Source organism: Leptinotarsa decemlineata, unplaced genomic scaffold (assembly GCF_025532065.1).
Source record: "Leptinotarsa decemlineata unplaced genomic scaffold, Ldec_3_MD MMD2_tig00002082_RagTag_RagTag, whole genome shotgun sequence".
NCBI lineage: Eukaryota > Metazoa > Arthropoda > Insecta > Coleoptera > Chrysomelidae > Leptinotarsa > Leptinotarsa decemlineata.
The window spans coordinates 8,366,631-8,383,634 of NW_027412573.1; the positions used below are offsets into that span (position 1 = coordinate 8,366,631).

At 34.9% G+C, this 17,004-nt stretch overlaps 1 protein-coding gene across 2 annotated transcripts in view; it reads right to left on the reverse strand.

Moving 5' to 3' along the window:
* The window catches only part of wnd (Mitogen-activated protein kinase kinase kinase 13 wallenda), a 90,100-nt gene that overhangs the window by 56,678 nt on the left and 16,418 nt on the right, over positions 1-17,004 (reverse strand). For both annotated transcript variants that reach the window (XM_074176937.1, XM_074176936.1), the window contains exon 2: positions 8,679-8,852. In XM_074176937.1, coding sequence (XP_074033038.1) covers positions 8,679-8,842 — 164 coding nt within the window. In that variant the 5' untranslated portion in view covers positions 8,843-8,852. The remainder of the gene's footprint in view (positions 1-8,678; positions 8,853-17,004) is intronic.

Genomic DNA, 17,004 nt, shown 5'->3' on the forward strand with positions numbered 1-17,004 from the left:
AACAAACAAATACCTTTTAGATCCTCAATTATTTTGCAACAAATCTGATCTCTCAGTTTGCTTTCAGTCGATGCACGATACCGCATCAGATTTTTAAGGAATTTATCCTTAAGTAAAGCGATTTTTTATTTTTTGAGCGAAAACCATGCGTCGGACAAAGAAAACCCAGCAAATCAAATGTGCTCAAAAATGTATGGAGATTTTAAAAATAATTTTTAATTCAAGATAAAGCAGTGGCGCAGTATTTTTTTCGCCAAAAATATACATTTCAAAACTCGTACGTACGCCACTGGCAGAGAAAATTAAGAAAATTGTACATGAGGCACGCCTTGAGGCATGGAACATATGTACCAAATATGCCAAAGATGTCTACAAAATTATCTCAGTTATTATTAAAAAACTGATTATTTTTGAAAACTTTGCCACCCTGTATCTCAAAAGTTAAGGCGTTTAGGACATACGTCCATAGGACGTTTTTTCCTTAAAATGGGTCTAAGTATTACCTTCTTAAATATTAGCATGTGTTTAAGGAACACCCTGTATAAATAAATACAGAATTAACATTATTAAACACATACATATTCAACAAAATAAGAGGTACAAAAAAACATGATAGTCTCACTACAAAAGAATCGTCAAGGGGTAGAACAGAGTTATGAGTTTCAAATTAGAATAATTTGGACGTGCGTAAATAAGTTTTTGATTTTTTTCTTGGAATCATAAAAAAAGTAACGTTTGAATTCACATGGTAGAGCATTGTAAAAGATGATGTAGCTGTATATGAAGCTCCAAGTGAAACGGGCTGAGTGTTTGGGAATGATGAATTTATCCCGATTTCACGTTCTTGATTGACTAAGGCACCCAAATGTGCTGTACCTTTCAAAAATAAATTATGGGTTTTTTCAGATAGGAATTTGTGAGTAGCAATAAGGATAAGGAGCTGCCCGCTTTCATCAAGTTTTAACCAGTGTGACTTTTCGAATTTCAGTGAAATATGATCGAATTTCCTTACCCCATATTCACAGAAGGAGACTCTAGACAGAATGTGAGTTTCACAAAGTTTTAATTTTAGTTTTAGTTAATATCACGGTTATGGTACAAATGCCGAAAGAGTTCAGTTTTAAGTCGTACACGATTGAAAAGCTCGACAAATTTTCAAGATCTTTATTAACCTTTGCAACAGCATCATGCCGGTTGTTCTTGACAAAACAGTAGTAGTCCAGTCATTTTAGGGGGTTTGTCTAGGAAAGTGGACATACCCAGCTGTAAATTTGTATAAACTTTGTATTTTGGCATCATAAAAGTATTCTCAAAATTCTCATATGATTCGATGGCCGCAACTTCAAAAATTGGGGGTCAAAAGTCAAAAAAAACGACTTTTTGCACGTTTTTTGCCAATATCTCGTTTCCAATGGGTTTTATGCTAATTGTATTTATCATCAGTATTGTAGAGAGTTAAATTGTCTACAACTTTTGTTTCAAACATTTTTTCATACGTTGAATCGTTTTTGAGATAGAAGGCAGCGCAAGCGCAGATTAAATGTTATTTGAAATCAACTGGTTGTCCCGATCGTAATCAACTCATTTAAGGTTTATAAATTATTACTCAATGAATAATTATAAATAATTTAAATTTTTTATCAACAAATACATTATATTTGAATATTTTTTTCAATAATTATTTATTTTCAATCAAATATCAATTTATTTAATAGCACTTACCTGTCCGTGTAGTTATAAATTTGTAGAGGGAATATACCGTGTGACACAGACTTATGGTACACCCACTTTTTTCCTTTATTTCTCTAGCGATATTTCTGAAACTTGGAACATTGAATATACTCACTAGACGGCACTTTTTGAAATATTTGTGAAACAAATTCAACTTCCGGCTTTTCCGGAAATGACAACAACTATTGATTTTCAAATGGGACATCCTATATATTATCACAAGAACGGTTAGGGAAGATCATGAGGAATCCAACGATACCAGGTTTGATGGTGTTATCTCTAATGACTACGGAGATATCGCCATTTATTTTATACATAAGCTCAATGAGTAGGACAGAGAAACTTTTTCTGGAGGGTCCATCCAACTCTCTCTCTCACACTCATTGAGCTTATGGATGTCCCATTTGAAAATCAAAAGTTGTTGTCATTTCCGGAAAAGCCGGAAGTTGAATTTGTTTTACAAATATATCAAAAAGTGCCGTCTAGTGAGTATATTCAATGTTCCAAGTTTCAGAAATATAGCTAGAGAAATAAAGGAGAAAAAGTGGGTGTACCATTAGTCTGTGTCACACGTTATATTACTTCATAATTTAAATCTAATCTATAGTAATTATTCTTTAATAAATAAAAAAGAATAGAAAAGAAATAAAATTTTAAATGATATTTTTATCAAAAAATCTCATTTGATACATTTGTGAATGTCAAAATTAAAAAAACAGATAAAATAATTAAAAGAATAATTAGTTTTAATTTCAATTTTCTTCTTCTTCATCGTCGTCGTCGTCTTCTCGCAGCTGTAAAAATTCAAGGGGGCGTTATCATCTTCATTGTCATTTTTACCCAGATTCGTTTCCAATTCTTCCATGATTTCTGGATCAAAGGACCTATCTTCGTTAACATCGGTCTCATATGGTACAGCATTGAGACAAGCTTGCCCATTACACTGGCCACACTCTAAAGGGCATTGCAACCCCGCTTTCCTGCATCCACATCTTGAACCACAACCACTTTTGCAGTTACACAATATCGTATTGAGTAACTCATCTGGAGCAGGTGGTAAAATGGTCATGATAGGTTCTAGCAATCCGTTACGCATTGTCCAACCCCCATTCCTGGGGTTCCAAATCATATCCTAACCAAGTTTGAACTTGGTAATAAACACGATTAAAATGTTGGTGAGCTGCTCCACTTGTTGGTGGGATATTTGATAACTGCACAGGTTTATTGAGCTTTGTTAGCTTGACATATTGTGCATAACGAAGATGATCGATAGTATCTACAGACTTTGGAGCATTATAAACAGCTAATAAAGTTTGCAATCCACTATCAAATAATATTTGAACCGGGCAGTTTTCTTCTTCAAATGCTGCGGCAAGTTCATCCAAATTAGATAGTTTCTCGAATGTTCTTAAAAACGTTTTTTTTCTTTTTTAAAGAGCGTAGAAGTCGTATAACAGCCGCTCAAAAAGTGAAGGAACAAAATGTGTTTTTTAGAACTTGATTATATGTCGAAACTCTTAAAGGAATATATTTCCGTATAAATTTTAAAGTTATAAAAAAAATTCAGAGTTTAGAAATTTTAAATAAGATTTACTAAATTATTTTCTACTTAAAATGCAATTATAGTAAAAGAGAATACAATTAAAATGTAATCAAAGTATATCCCTTAATGACTTTTTGAAATACAGGAATAAATTGCATTATTGAATAGATCGGTTCATTAATGAAAAAAATATTTAAATATAATGTATTTGTTAATAAAAAATGAAAATTATTTATAATTATCTCTTAAGTAATAATTTATAAACCCTAAATGAGCTGATTTCGATCGGGACAACCAGTTGATTTCAAATAATATTTAATCTGCGCTCGCGCTGCCCTCTATCTCAAAAACGATTCAACGTATGAAAAAATTTTTGAAACAAAAGTTGTAGAGAATTGAATTCTCTACAATATTGATAATAAATACAATAAGCATAAAACCCATTGGAAACGAAACCCCCAATTTTTGAAGTTGCGGCCGTCGAATCATATGTGAATTTTGAGAATACTTTTATGATGCCAAAATACAAAGTTTATACAAATTTACAGCTGGGTACGTCAACTTTCCGAAATACAGGGCTAAATCGACCTAAAACAACTGGACAATAGTACAATTGGGTATCATCTGCATAATGATGGATAGTAGAGTTCGTAATCATACGGTGAAAATCTGATATATACAGTGAAAAAAAAGAAGCGGCCGCATAATAGAACCTTGAGGGACTCTGAACCTGATAGATTCACGCATAAATCATTTAGACATATCCTCTGACTCCGATCTTCAAATAATTTTCGGTACATTTCGTCCATTTCCTCAGAATGGGACCCTGATGTGATGGTTTGGCCCGGGTGCAGGAAATTATTGAGAATTACACCAACCGCTGACCACCATACAGTAACCATGGTCTTTTTTGGTGGATTTTCGACTGTTGGAAGTGCCTAATCCAAAAAAGGATTGTTTTTTATTTTTTTGAAACTATTTTGAAAAGAATAGATTTCCGATGTAGAAATTGAAAAAAATTGTTAATCAACTAATGCATAATTAACTGGGAATCACGACAAAATGGTTTGACCGCGCATTATTGTTCATTCATTCATCCAGTAGGTGTCTGAATTTTTTCTATTCTCAATTCTGATATTTAATGAATTGAAGTAATAATTTTTCATCAAAGGTCCAAAGTGGTCGTGTCTTACGCAAGCCAGAGTATCCGTTTTAGGGCGTATTTCAACCCTCTGGGAAAATTATGAGTCTTGGTTCTACAGTTCCGGGAGGGAAATTTTCTCCTCTTTTTGAAGCCCTTTTCACATTTGAAAAATGTCAAATAGTTTTTGAGATATTTGCATAAAGAAACATACCCAGTTTTTTCAGTTGAAAATTCCGAAATTCCAATTGGAATTCCGAAACAAAGACGGAATTCTTACTTTAGAGTCGAAAATTGCGTTTTTTCAATCTCGACATTTTTTATATTGACATATCACTAAATTCAAATATATGAAGAATATTTCATTTCGTATTGGAAGCCAGAAGATAACATACCATGCGGGTGGAGTGTGCACTGCAGGGACTATGTATTGGGAAAGAGGGGTTAAATCCATTGTATATCATGGTCATTAACCCCAGCTCTGTAAAGTATTAATTTCAATTCACCACATGCCAAATCTAACAACCATTAGCAACAAATAATCAATTCTACGTCGTTCTCGCCCTTGTCCTCTCTCATATGTATTCCTTCAACACGCAACTAGGCGCCTTCTGTCTTCTACAATACTGAATTTCCTCCGACGAGAATCAGTCGTTCCACCTGAATCATTCAAATGGACGACGCGATGTAATAACAGGTAAAGTTGGCGTTCAGACAGAGGAGCACGTCCGGTCTGTAATTGTGGGAAAACGAGTTGAATAACTATTTTTCTACACCGACGCGTATGTTCAGAATCAAGATGGTTCGCCCTCAGCGAAGCAAGTGTTTGCTCTTCGTCCGTTTCTTACAGGGTGGTCATTGCGTGTTGTAAATATTGTAGATTCGGGATTCGTGAATTAATGACACACTACTCGTACTGTTATTCGCAAAATGGCGAAGAAAATATCGATGTGACATGTTGTAAAATACGAAATACAATAAGGCGCATTGTAAACGGCCTAGTTGAAATTAAACTTTCTTCCATTTATTGAAAAAAATATCGTAATCGTACTGGAAATAAAAAAGTTTTTGAAGATCAACATTTTTCAACATCTAAAGGTGGCCGTTTTTTATACACCTGCGTATGTTTTCCTTGTTTTATCAAATTTTATCAAAAATTCTCCCAAAATACCCTTCCTGAAAATATTGTACATTTTAAATGTATATGCTAGTTTCGGATCTTGAAGAAAACTGTGCAGACATCATATATGAATTTCACTAGTTCGGACTTCCATTGTCTACTATATAAAATGATTTGAAATCCCTGAAACAACTAAAAAAGAAGAATCAAAAATGAATAGCTGAAAATAACAATTATATTAAGCAAAATAAACCTGAGATGAAATAATAGTGAAATAAAATACAAGTAAAAATAGAACAATTGAATAAATAAAAATAAAAAAATGAAAAAAGAAAATAAAAATAAAAAGTGGAGAGATTCCAAGTCACGTTAGTTCACAACGTTTCGATTGTTAGTATCTACAATCGTCTTCGAGTGATGACTGGACTGATTCCTCCCAGGGAATACTATTCATAGGTCGTTCGAGTACTTTCACTTATCCCCGCTTTCCATTTTCCGCTTCACTGGTTCCGTGGGAGATGACCGTTTGGCGAGAGTTTGCAATTTTTCGCTTGATGATGGGTTTCCATATGTTGCGTATTTCTACGCTGGCTTGGCTGAATACGTTGTTGGACAACATATATGCGGCTTCCTTGAATTTTCTCCTAAACCAATGTTCCTCTCTGTGCAAGATCTCAGCTTGGGACCCCTCGATGTTGTGTTGATGGGTCCAAACATAGTCTGCAATTCCTGATTTGCTGGTTTCCCCTCGCTGTGTGTGTTTCTTATGCTCGGCAATGCGAACATTCAGTGGCCTCTTAGTTTCACCAATATAGGATTTTCCGCACTCACAGGGTATCCGGTAAATGCAATTATTGGAATCGCAGTCCGCTTTTGGTGGCCTGGTTTTTCGTGAGGCTGCTACGGATAGTGTTACCGGATCTGAAGCAAGTTCTGATGTTGTACTTCCACTCACTTGTAACCTAACCTAACCTAACTACTTACATATATATACAATCGATCGCTTCAAAAACACTTCACTAACTTTCTTCGAAAGCTTCTGATAATTCCTCTTCCATATTCTCCGTTTCACTATCACTGTCGTCATTTAAATCGATAATGAATTTATTTCCACCATTGATATGGAAGTGTCCAATCTCCATATAGTCTTTTTCAACTAAAATTACTTCTTTAATACCTTTCTGCCAGTCTTCATCGGTAATATTAGATACATCTTCTTTAACTAGCTCTATCACCTTATCAAATTTTGAAAAATTATTTTTACACCTGATGCTTTGTTTCAATTTTCCCCAAATCAACTCGATGGGATTGAAAACACAAAAATAGGTGTGTCCATACTTTTCAGCATTACTCTAAAGGGCATACACTTTTTCAAATGATTTTGTCTGTAAAACTTCAAGTAGTTGGTTTTTGGTATAGTTATCTTCAAAATACAAATTTTTATCTTTCCTCGAATTTTTATTCGGAACCCATCCTTTACTTCCTCCGTATTGCACAATGATTAGTCGCGATCCTTTCTTTGCAGGCATGTTAGGCGTACACATTCTCGAACCAATAGTCCACCATTTCGTAACTGAGTCGTGAGTGTCATACCAAGTTTCGTCCAAATGGAAAATTTGCCGTTGTTCTTGTCTATATTTAGTTATTTGTTCTAAGTATTTGTTACGCAATTCCACTATTCTCTGCCTTCCATAACTGCTTGACGTTTGTTTATTATTTTGAATCTAAATCCCAGTTTCTTTATCGAATTCTGAAGAGTTTTGTCACAGCAGCTCACTTTAGGGCCGGAATTTGTTTCTTATGATTTCAATTGTAGAAATCTCATTGCTTTTGTAACAGTCGTATATTGTTTTTTTAATGATTTTATTAGATGAACATCTAAAGGTTTTGGTTTTCCCGCATCAAATCGCGTTTTGCGTTCATAAGGTTTGTTTTTGACTATTTTACGTACAGTTGAGAAAGAAATTTCGGTCAAATCCGATGTTGCTTGTTGCTTGTAATAGTTTTTTTTTCCCTCGAAATCAAACTTGAAATGTAGATTCTTATATACATTGAAACATACTCTCTGTGTTTCAATATTCAAATACATCCGAATCTTATTCACTGGTATCTCTTTTTCGCATTGTTCACCAGCGCTATTGGAATCACTACACAGGAAAAAGTCTGCATTGTTATCACACTCTTTATTACTATTAGTACTTGTCCAAGGACGCCACATTTTAAACAAATAACAAAAATTTGAAGTAATTATAACTTCACCAATATCGAATTTCAACACTCAAATCGCGATCAGTTCCTGAACTGGACATTGACAACACGACTCTTCTAACCATCCTCACATTCTATTGGTCACCGTAACATGAATTCAAATTCAATTTTATGACTCTTCAGCCAATCATAAAACTCGGTTAGTAAAAATTATCCAATACGAACCGCCAATTCTTCAGTCCACGTGGACTAATTCGTAGCGGCATTATTTCTTTGTATTGGTTTTTTGGCCTTTAACTTCGCCGATAGCTTTAAGAATTACTATATCGGTTACTTCGACTATACCTGTGATTTCAGAAATTACTAGATAATTAACGGGAAATACAGAAATTGCTCCATAATTACAGGTATTAATCGGTAATTTGTAATGGAGTACAGATATAACTTATGTATCACTCAGGAATTACAAGTAATACTGTTAAATATTTTTAGGATGTTTGCCCCGAGTGGGAAACTACAGGAAAATGTTTGGTGTACAAGTCCTATGAATTACCCGGGAATTACGGGAGTTGCTCGAGAATTACAGAGTTAGTTGGGAATTAGCTCGGGAATATGTGATCAATTAAGATCTAGTAAATCTGTTGAAATCTGTTTTTTCGTTAACAGTTGTCATTCGAACAACTCTCAAAAGCCGAAACTTGTGCGGACTAAGGTTTAACGTGGTCTTGCCTTTCAACGTGCGATTCCTAGTACGCTATTACTTGAGTATTACTCGGAAATTAGACGTATTACTTGAGTACTGCTCGGAAATTATAGAGGTATTACTTGCGCCTATACGGGAATTAGTGAACAAAATTGTGTTTGTCCCGAGGTTTACCCTTCGTTATACTTCCAATATTCATTCACAATGTGTATTTTTTAATAAATTGACTCACCTGTGAGTGAAATTACTGAACTGGTCCTTGTTAGGCAGCGACATGAGATGCGGTTGCATAATTTCTTCGTCTTCCCCGTCGCACAAACCATCGTGGACAGTATTAGGAACTGAATAGGGCGGGGGCGCCTGTCCCCTTTCTAATGTACCCTCAGGGGTATGCATTGTCCTCTACCTTCAACAACAGAAAGGTTATTAAAGTATAATTACCGCCCAGCGACTGAAATCCAAGTCAACAATCGTTAGCGAAACATTAAGTTGTCGGGCTTTCTTCAAATTGTACAGTATCCTATACTCAAACTTATTACAGTGATCAGCTTATTTTTTGATGGGACTATGGCTTCTTCCAGAATAAAGGAGCTATGAGGACGGATGAGAAGTTTTATTCATTCCCACAAAGTACCCCGACAGACCGTGTAGGCCTATTATCTGTCAATGTACTATTGTTTAGTGAAATAAATGAAAATATTATAGTTTTCCAGGTCATTTGAAGAGGTGGAAATAGGGTGGAAAAATTGACTCTACATATGCCATGAATATTACTGGAGTTTTTCCCAACACCGAACCGTTATTTTAACACCTCGACACATGTTTCGATCACCAAGTGATCATCTTCAAGAGGAAGAGGAAGAGAATGAGTTTGATCTTCCTCTTGAAGATGATCACTTGGTGATCGAAGCACGTGTCAAGGTGTAAAAAATAACGGGTTGGTGTTGGAAAATACTCCAGTAGTATTAATTACTACACCAAAGGTTCCAAACAGTGCATCACATCTACATATACCAGAATATAATTCCTGGTGATTAACTGAACAGGATAAACTTTACCTCCGAGATTTTAAGGCTGTCTAAAAGTGTGGAAAAAGGTAGGAAATATGAAGTCTCGTATCATTGTTGGCTCAAAAATATTTGAGCATGATATACATGGCAGAACTCAATGCAGATTATGCTAGGAGGAATAAGAAGCCGTACTATACATTCTCTGTGAATTTGAAGCATCATAGTCTATTTTCTTCAAGAGAAAGATGAAACTGATCTTCCTTTCGAAGATGATCACTTGGTGATCGAAACACCTGAAAAGGTGTTGAAATAACGATTTGATATTGGGAAAAAACTCCAGTAATATTCATTAATACACCAAAGGTTCCAATCTACACATCACACATCTACATATATGTACCAGAATATGATTCCTGGTGATTGACTGATTGACTATCAAGTACTGTTCCGGCTGAAGAAACTGCTTCCCTACATTCCAACTGAAAAGTTTCTTATACCAAGCCGCATATCATTAACAAAAAATCGGTCGTTCCTTAGTGCGACTCTGTACAAGCAGCCTTGTCTGGTTGATCACGTAGCAGGCACTCTGCTATTTGATTGGACAGAGAATACATGAAGAGTTTTGAAAACCAAGAAGCATCACACCATTTTTGCAAAGTTACCAGGAACTGATACCTTTGTAAAGTATGGTACCAGGAAATGGCCTGTTGTATCGTAAAGATCGATTGAAAATATATATATATATATATATATATATATATATATATATATGTATATATATACATCCTAAATCCTATACATGTATAACTTTCTCGTCAATTTATATGTTCAATTACGAGTGTGAAGGCAGCCACGGATTTCTAGCCATGAGTTTGTAGCGTGAGCCTTACTGCACACGGCGTCAGCGGCATCCAAAATGTGTTGTAAATTGGAGAACAGCTACGACTATTTCTAATAATTAATGAAAATTCACTGCAGAATGTTCTTCGAGAAATGAATATTGATTCATTATATTGATGAGAGGATCTGACCTGTATCTCATAATATTTTGCCAGGCAGAAAACCTATCTTCACACAACCGTACATGCTTTGAAAATAAACTTCAATAAATCCATCAGAATATACGTGGATGGGTTTTTTTTTGCATAATTACATACTATGAGAGGTACAGAATGAGACCTATGTCTCAAAATATTTTGCCGGTCAGAAAAACTACCCCCACAAACCCTTATATGTTTTCTATATTAAATTCAATAACTCCATTAAAATATTCGTGGATGGGGATTTTTTTGCATAATTACATACTATGAGAGGTACTGAATGAGACCTATATCTCAAAATATTTTGCCGGGCAGAAACGCAACCCCCACGCACCCTTATTTGTTTTCAAAACTAAATTCAATAACTCCATCACAATATTCGTGGATGGGGATTTTTTTCCATAATTACATACTATGAGAGGTGCTGAATGAGACCTATATCTCAGAATATTTTGCCGGGCAGAAAAACTACCCCCACACACCCTTATATGTTTTCTATATTAAATTCAATAACTCCATCAAAATATTCGTGGATGTGGATTTTTTTGCATAATTACATACTATGAGAGGTACTGAATGAGACCTATGTCTCAAAATATTTTGTCGGGCAGAAAAACTACCCCCACGCACCCTTATTTGTTTTCAAAACTAAATTCAATAACTCCATCACAATATTCGTGGATGGGATTTTTTTTGCATAACTACATACTATGAGAGGTGCTGAATGAGACCTATATCTCAAAATATTTTGCCGGGCAAAAAAACTACCCCCACACACCCTTTTATGTTTTCTAAATTAAATTCAATAACTCCATTGAATTATTCGTGGATGGGGATTTTTTTGCATAATTACATACTATGAGAGGTACTGAATGAGACCTATGTCTCAAAATATTTTGTCGGGCAGAAAAACTACCCCCACACACCCTTTTATGTTTTCTAAATTAAATTCAATAACTCCATTGAAATATTCCTGAATGGGGATTTTTTTTCATAATTACATACTATGAGAGGTACTGAATGAGACCTATGTCTCAAAATATTTCGTCGGGCAGAAAAACTACCCCCACACACCCTTTTATGTTTTCTAAATTAAATTCAATAACTCCATTTAAATATTCGTGGATGGGGATTTTTTTTGCATAATTACATACTATGAGAGATACTGAATGAGACCTATGTCTCAAAATATTTTGACGGGCAGAAAAACTACCCCCACACACCCTTTTATGTTTTCAAAATTAAATTCAATAACTCCATCAAAATATTCGTGGATGGGGATTTTTTTGCATAATTACATACTATGAGAGGTACTGAATGAGACCTATATCTCAAAATATTTTGCCGGGCAGAAACGCAACCCCCACGCACCCTTATTTGTTTTCAAAACTAAATTCAATAACTCCATCACAATATTCGTGGATGGGAATTTTTTTGCATAACTACATACTATGAGAGGTGCTGAATGAGACCTATATCTCAAAATATTTTGCCGGGCAGAAAAACTACCCCCACACACCCTTTTATGTTTTCTAAATTAAATTCAATAACTCCATTGAAATATTCGTGGATGGGGATTTTTTTGCATAATTACATACTATGAGAGGTACTGAATGAGACCTATGTCTCAAAATATTTCGTCGGGCAGAAAAACTACCCCCACACACCCTTTCATGTTTTCTAAATTAAATTCAATAACTCCATTGAAATATTCGTGGATGGGGATTTTTTTGCATAATTACATACTATGAGAGGTACTGAATGAGACCTATGTCTCAAAATATTTCGTCGGGCAGAAAAACTACCCCCACACACCCTTTCATGTTTTCTAAATTAAATTCAATAACTCCATTGAAATATTCGTGGATGGGGATTTTTTTGCATAATTACATACTATGAGAGGTACTGAATGAGACCTATGTCTCAAAATATTTTGTCGGGCAGAAAAACTACCCCCACACACCCTTTTATGTTTTCTAAATTAAATTCAATAACTCCATTGAAATATTCCTGAATGGGGATTTTTTTTCATAATTACATACTATGAGAGGTACTGAATGAGACCTATGTCTCAAAATATTTCGTCGGGCAGAAAAACTACCCCCACACACCCTTTTATGTTTTCTAAATTAAATTCAATAACTCCATTTAAATATTCGTGGATGGGGATTTTTTTTGCATAATTACATACTATGAGAGATACTGAATGAGACCTATGTCTCAAAATATTTTGACGGGCAGAAAAACTACCCCCACACACCCTTTTATGTTTTCAAAATTAAATTCAATAACTCCATCAAAATATTCGTGGATGGGGATTTTTTTGCATAATTACATACTATGAGAGGTACTGAATGAGACCTATATCTCAAAATATTTTGCCGGGCAGAAACGCAACCCCCACGCACCCTTATTTGTTTTCAAAACTAAATTCAATAACTCCATCACAATATTCGTGGATGGGAATTTTTTTGCATAACTACATACTATGAGAGGTGCCGAATGAGACCTATATCTCAAAATATTTTGCCGGGCAGAAAAACTACCCCCACACACCCTTTTATGTTTTCTAAATTAAATTCAATAACTCCATTGAAATATTCGTGGATGGGGATTTTTTTGCATAATTACATACTATGAGAGGTACTGAATGAGACCTATGTCTCAAAATATTTCGTCGGGCAGAAAAACTACCCCCACACACCCTTTCATGTTTTCTAAATTAAATTCAATAACTCCATTGAAATATTCGTGGATGGGGATTTTTTTGCATAATTACATACTATGAGAGGTACTGAATGAGACCTATGTCTCAAAATATTTCGTCGGGCAGAAAAACTACCCCCACACACCCTTTTATGTTTTCTAAATTAAATTCAATAACTCCATTGAAATATTCGTGGATGGGGATTTTTTTGCATAACTACATACTATGAGAGGTGCTGAATGAGACCTATATCTCAAAATATTTTGCCGGGCAGAAACGCAACCCCCACGCACCCTTATTTGTTTTCAAAATTAAATTCAATAACTCCATCAAAATATTCGTGGATGGGGATTTTTTGGCATGATTACATCACTATGACAGGTGCTGAATGAGACCTATATCTCAGAATATTTTTCCGGGCAGAGAAACTACCCCTACACACCCTTATATGTTTTCTATATTAAATTCAATAACTCCATCAAAATATTCGTGGATGGGGATTTTTTTGCATAATTACATACTATGAGAGGTACTGAATGAGACCTATGTCTCAAAATATTTTGTCGGGCAGAAAAACTACCCCCACACACCCTTATTTGTTTTCAAAACTAAATTCAATAACTCCATCACAATATTCGTGGATGGGAATTTTTTTGCATAACTACATACTATGAGAGGTACTGAATGAGACCTATATCTCAAAATATTTTGCCGGGCAGAAACGCAACCCCCACGCACCCTTATTTGTTTTCAAAACTAAATTCAATAACTCCATCACAATATTCGTGGATGGGAATTTTTTTGCATAACTACATACTATGAGAGGTGCTGAATGAGACCTATATCTCAAAATATTTTGCCGGGCAGAAAAACTACCCCCACACACCCTTTTATGTTTTCTAAATTAAATTCAATAACTCCATTGAAATATTCGTGGATGGGGATTTTTTTGCATAATTACATACTATGAGAGGTACTGAATGAGACCTATGTCTCAAAATATTTCGTCGGGCAGAAAAACTACCCCCACACACCCTTTCATGTTTTCTAAATTAAATTCAATAACTCCATTGAAATATTCGTGGATGGGGATTTTTTTGCATAATTACATACTATGAGAGGTACTGAATGAGACCTATGTCTCAAAATATTTCGTCGGGCAGAAAAACTACCCCCACACACCCTTTCATGTTTTCTAAATTAAATTCAATAACTCCATTGAAATATTCGTGGATGGGGATTTTTTTGCATAATTACATACTATGAGAGGTACTGAATGAGACCTATGTCTCAAAATATTTTGTCGGGCAGAAAAACTACCCCCACACACCCTTTTATGTTTTCTAAATTAAATTCAATAACTCCATTGAAATATTCCTGAATGGGGATTTTTTTTCATAATTACATACTATGAGAGGTACTGAATGAGACCTATGTCTCAAAATATTTCGTCGGGCAGAAAAACTACCCCCACACACCCTTTTATGTTTTCTAAATTAAATTCAATAACTCCATTTAAATATTCGTGGATGGGGATTTTTTTTGCATAATTACATACTATGAGAGATACTGAATGAGACCTATGTCTCAAAATATTTTGACGGGCAGAAAAACTACCCCCACACACCCTTTTATGTTTTCAAAATTAAATTCAATAACTCCATCAAAATATTCGTGGATGGGGATTTTTTTGCATAATTACATACTATGAGAGGTACTGAATGAGACCTATATCTCAAAATATTTTGCCGGGCAGAAACGCAACCCCCACGCACCCTTATTTGTTTTCAAAACTAAATTCAATAACTCCATCACAATATTCGTGGATGGGAATTTTTTTGCATAACTACATACTATGAGAGGTGCCGAATGAGACCTATATCTCAAAATATTTTGCCGGGCAGAAAAACTACCCCCACACACCCTTTTATGTTTTCTAAATTAAATTCAATAACTCCATTGAAATATTCGTGGATGGGGATTTTTTTGCATAATTACATACTATGAGAGGTACTGAATGAGACCTATGTCTCAAAATATTTCGTCGGGCAGAAAAACTACCCCCACACACCCTTTCATGTTTTCTAAATTAAATTCAATAACTCCATTGAAATATTCGTGGATGGGGATTTTTTTGCATAATTACATACTATGAGAGGTACTGAATGAGACCTATGTCTCAAAATATTTCGTCGGGCAGAAAAACTACCCCCACACACCCTTTTATGTTTTCTAAATTAAATTCAATAACTCCATTGAAATATTCGTGGATGGGGATTTTTTTGCATAACTACATACTATGAGAGGTGCTGAATGAGACCTATATCTCAAAATATTTTGCCGGGCAGAAACGCAACCCCCACGCACCCTTATTTGTTTTCAAAATTAAATTCAATAACTCCATCAAAATATTCGTGGATGGGGATTTTTTGGCATGATTACATCACTATGACAGGTGCTGAATGAGACCTATATCTCAGAATATTTTTCCGGGCAGAGAAACTACCCCTACACACCCTTATATGTTTTCTATATTAAATTCAATAACTCCATCAAAATATTCGTGGATGGGGATTTTTTTGCATAATTACATACTATGAGAGGTACTGAATGAGACCTATGTCTCAAAATATTTTGTCGGGCAGAAAAACTACCCCCACACACCCTTATTTGTTTTCAAAACTAAATTCAATAACTCCATCACAATATTCGTGGATGGGAATTTTTTTGCATAACTACATACTATGAGAGGTACTGAATGAGACCTATATCTCAAAATATTTTGCCGGGCAGAAACGCAACCCCCACGCACCCTTATTTGTTTTCAAAACTAAATTCAATAACTCCATCACAATATTCGTGGATGGGAATTTTTTTGCATAACTACATACTATGAGAGGTGCTGAATGAGACCTATATCTCAAAATATTTTGCCGGGCAGAAAAACTACCCCCACACACCCTTTTATGTTTTCTAAATTAAATTCAATAACTCCATTGAAATATTCGTGGATGGGGATTTTTTTGCATAATTACATACTATGAGAGGTACTGAATGAGACCTATGTCTCAAAATATTTCGTCGGGCAGAAAAACTACCCCCACACACCCTTTCATGTTTTCTAAATTAAATTCAATAACTCCATTGAAATATTCGTGGATGGGGATTTTTTTGCATAATTACATACTATGAGAGGTACTGAATGAGACCTATGTCTCAAAATATTTCGTCGGGCAGAAAAACTACCCCCACACACCCTTTCATGTTTTCTAAATTAAATTCAATAACTCCATTGAAATATTCGTGGATGGGGATTTTTTTGCATAATTACATACTATGAGAGGTACTGAATGAGACCTATGTCTCAAAATATTTTGTCGGGCAGAAAAACTACCCCCACACACCCTTTTATGTTTTCTAAATTAAATTCAATAACTCCATTGAAATATTCCTGAATGGGGATTTTTTTTCATAATTACATACTATGAGAGGTACTGAATGAGACCTATGTCTCAAAATATTTCGTCGGGCAGAAAAACTACCCCCACACACCCTTTTATGTTTTCTAAATTAAATTCAATAACTCCATTTAAATATTCGTGGATGGGGATTTTTTTTGCATAATTACATACTATGAGAGATACTGAATGAGACCTATGTCTCAAAATATTTTGACGGGCAGAAAAACTACCCCCACACACCCTTTTATGTTTTCAAAATTAAATTCAATAACTCCATCAAAATATTCGTGGATGGGGATTTTTTTGCATAATTACATACTATGAGAGGTACTGAATGAGA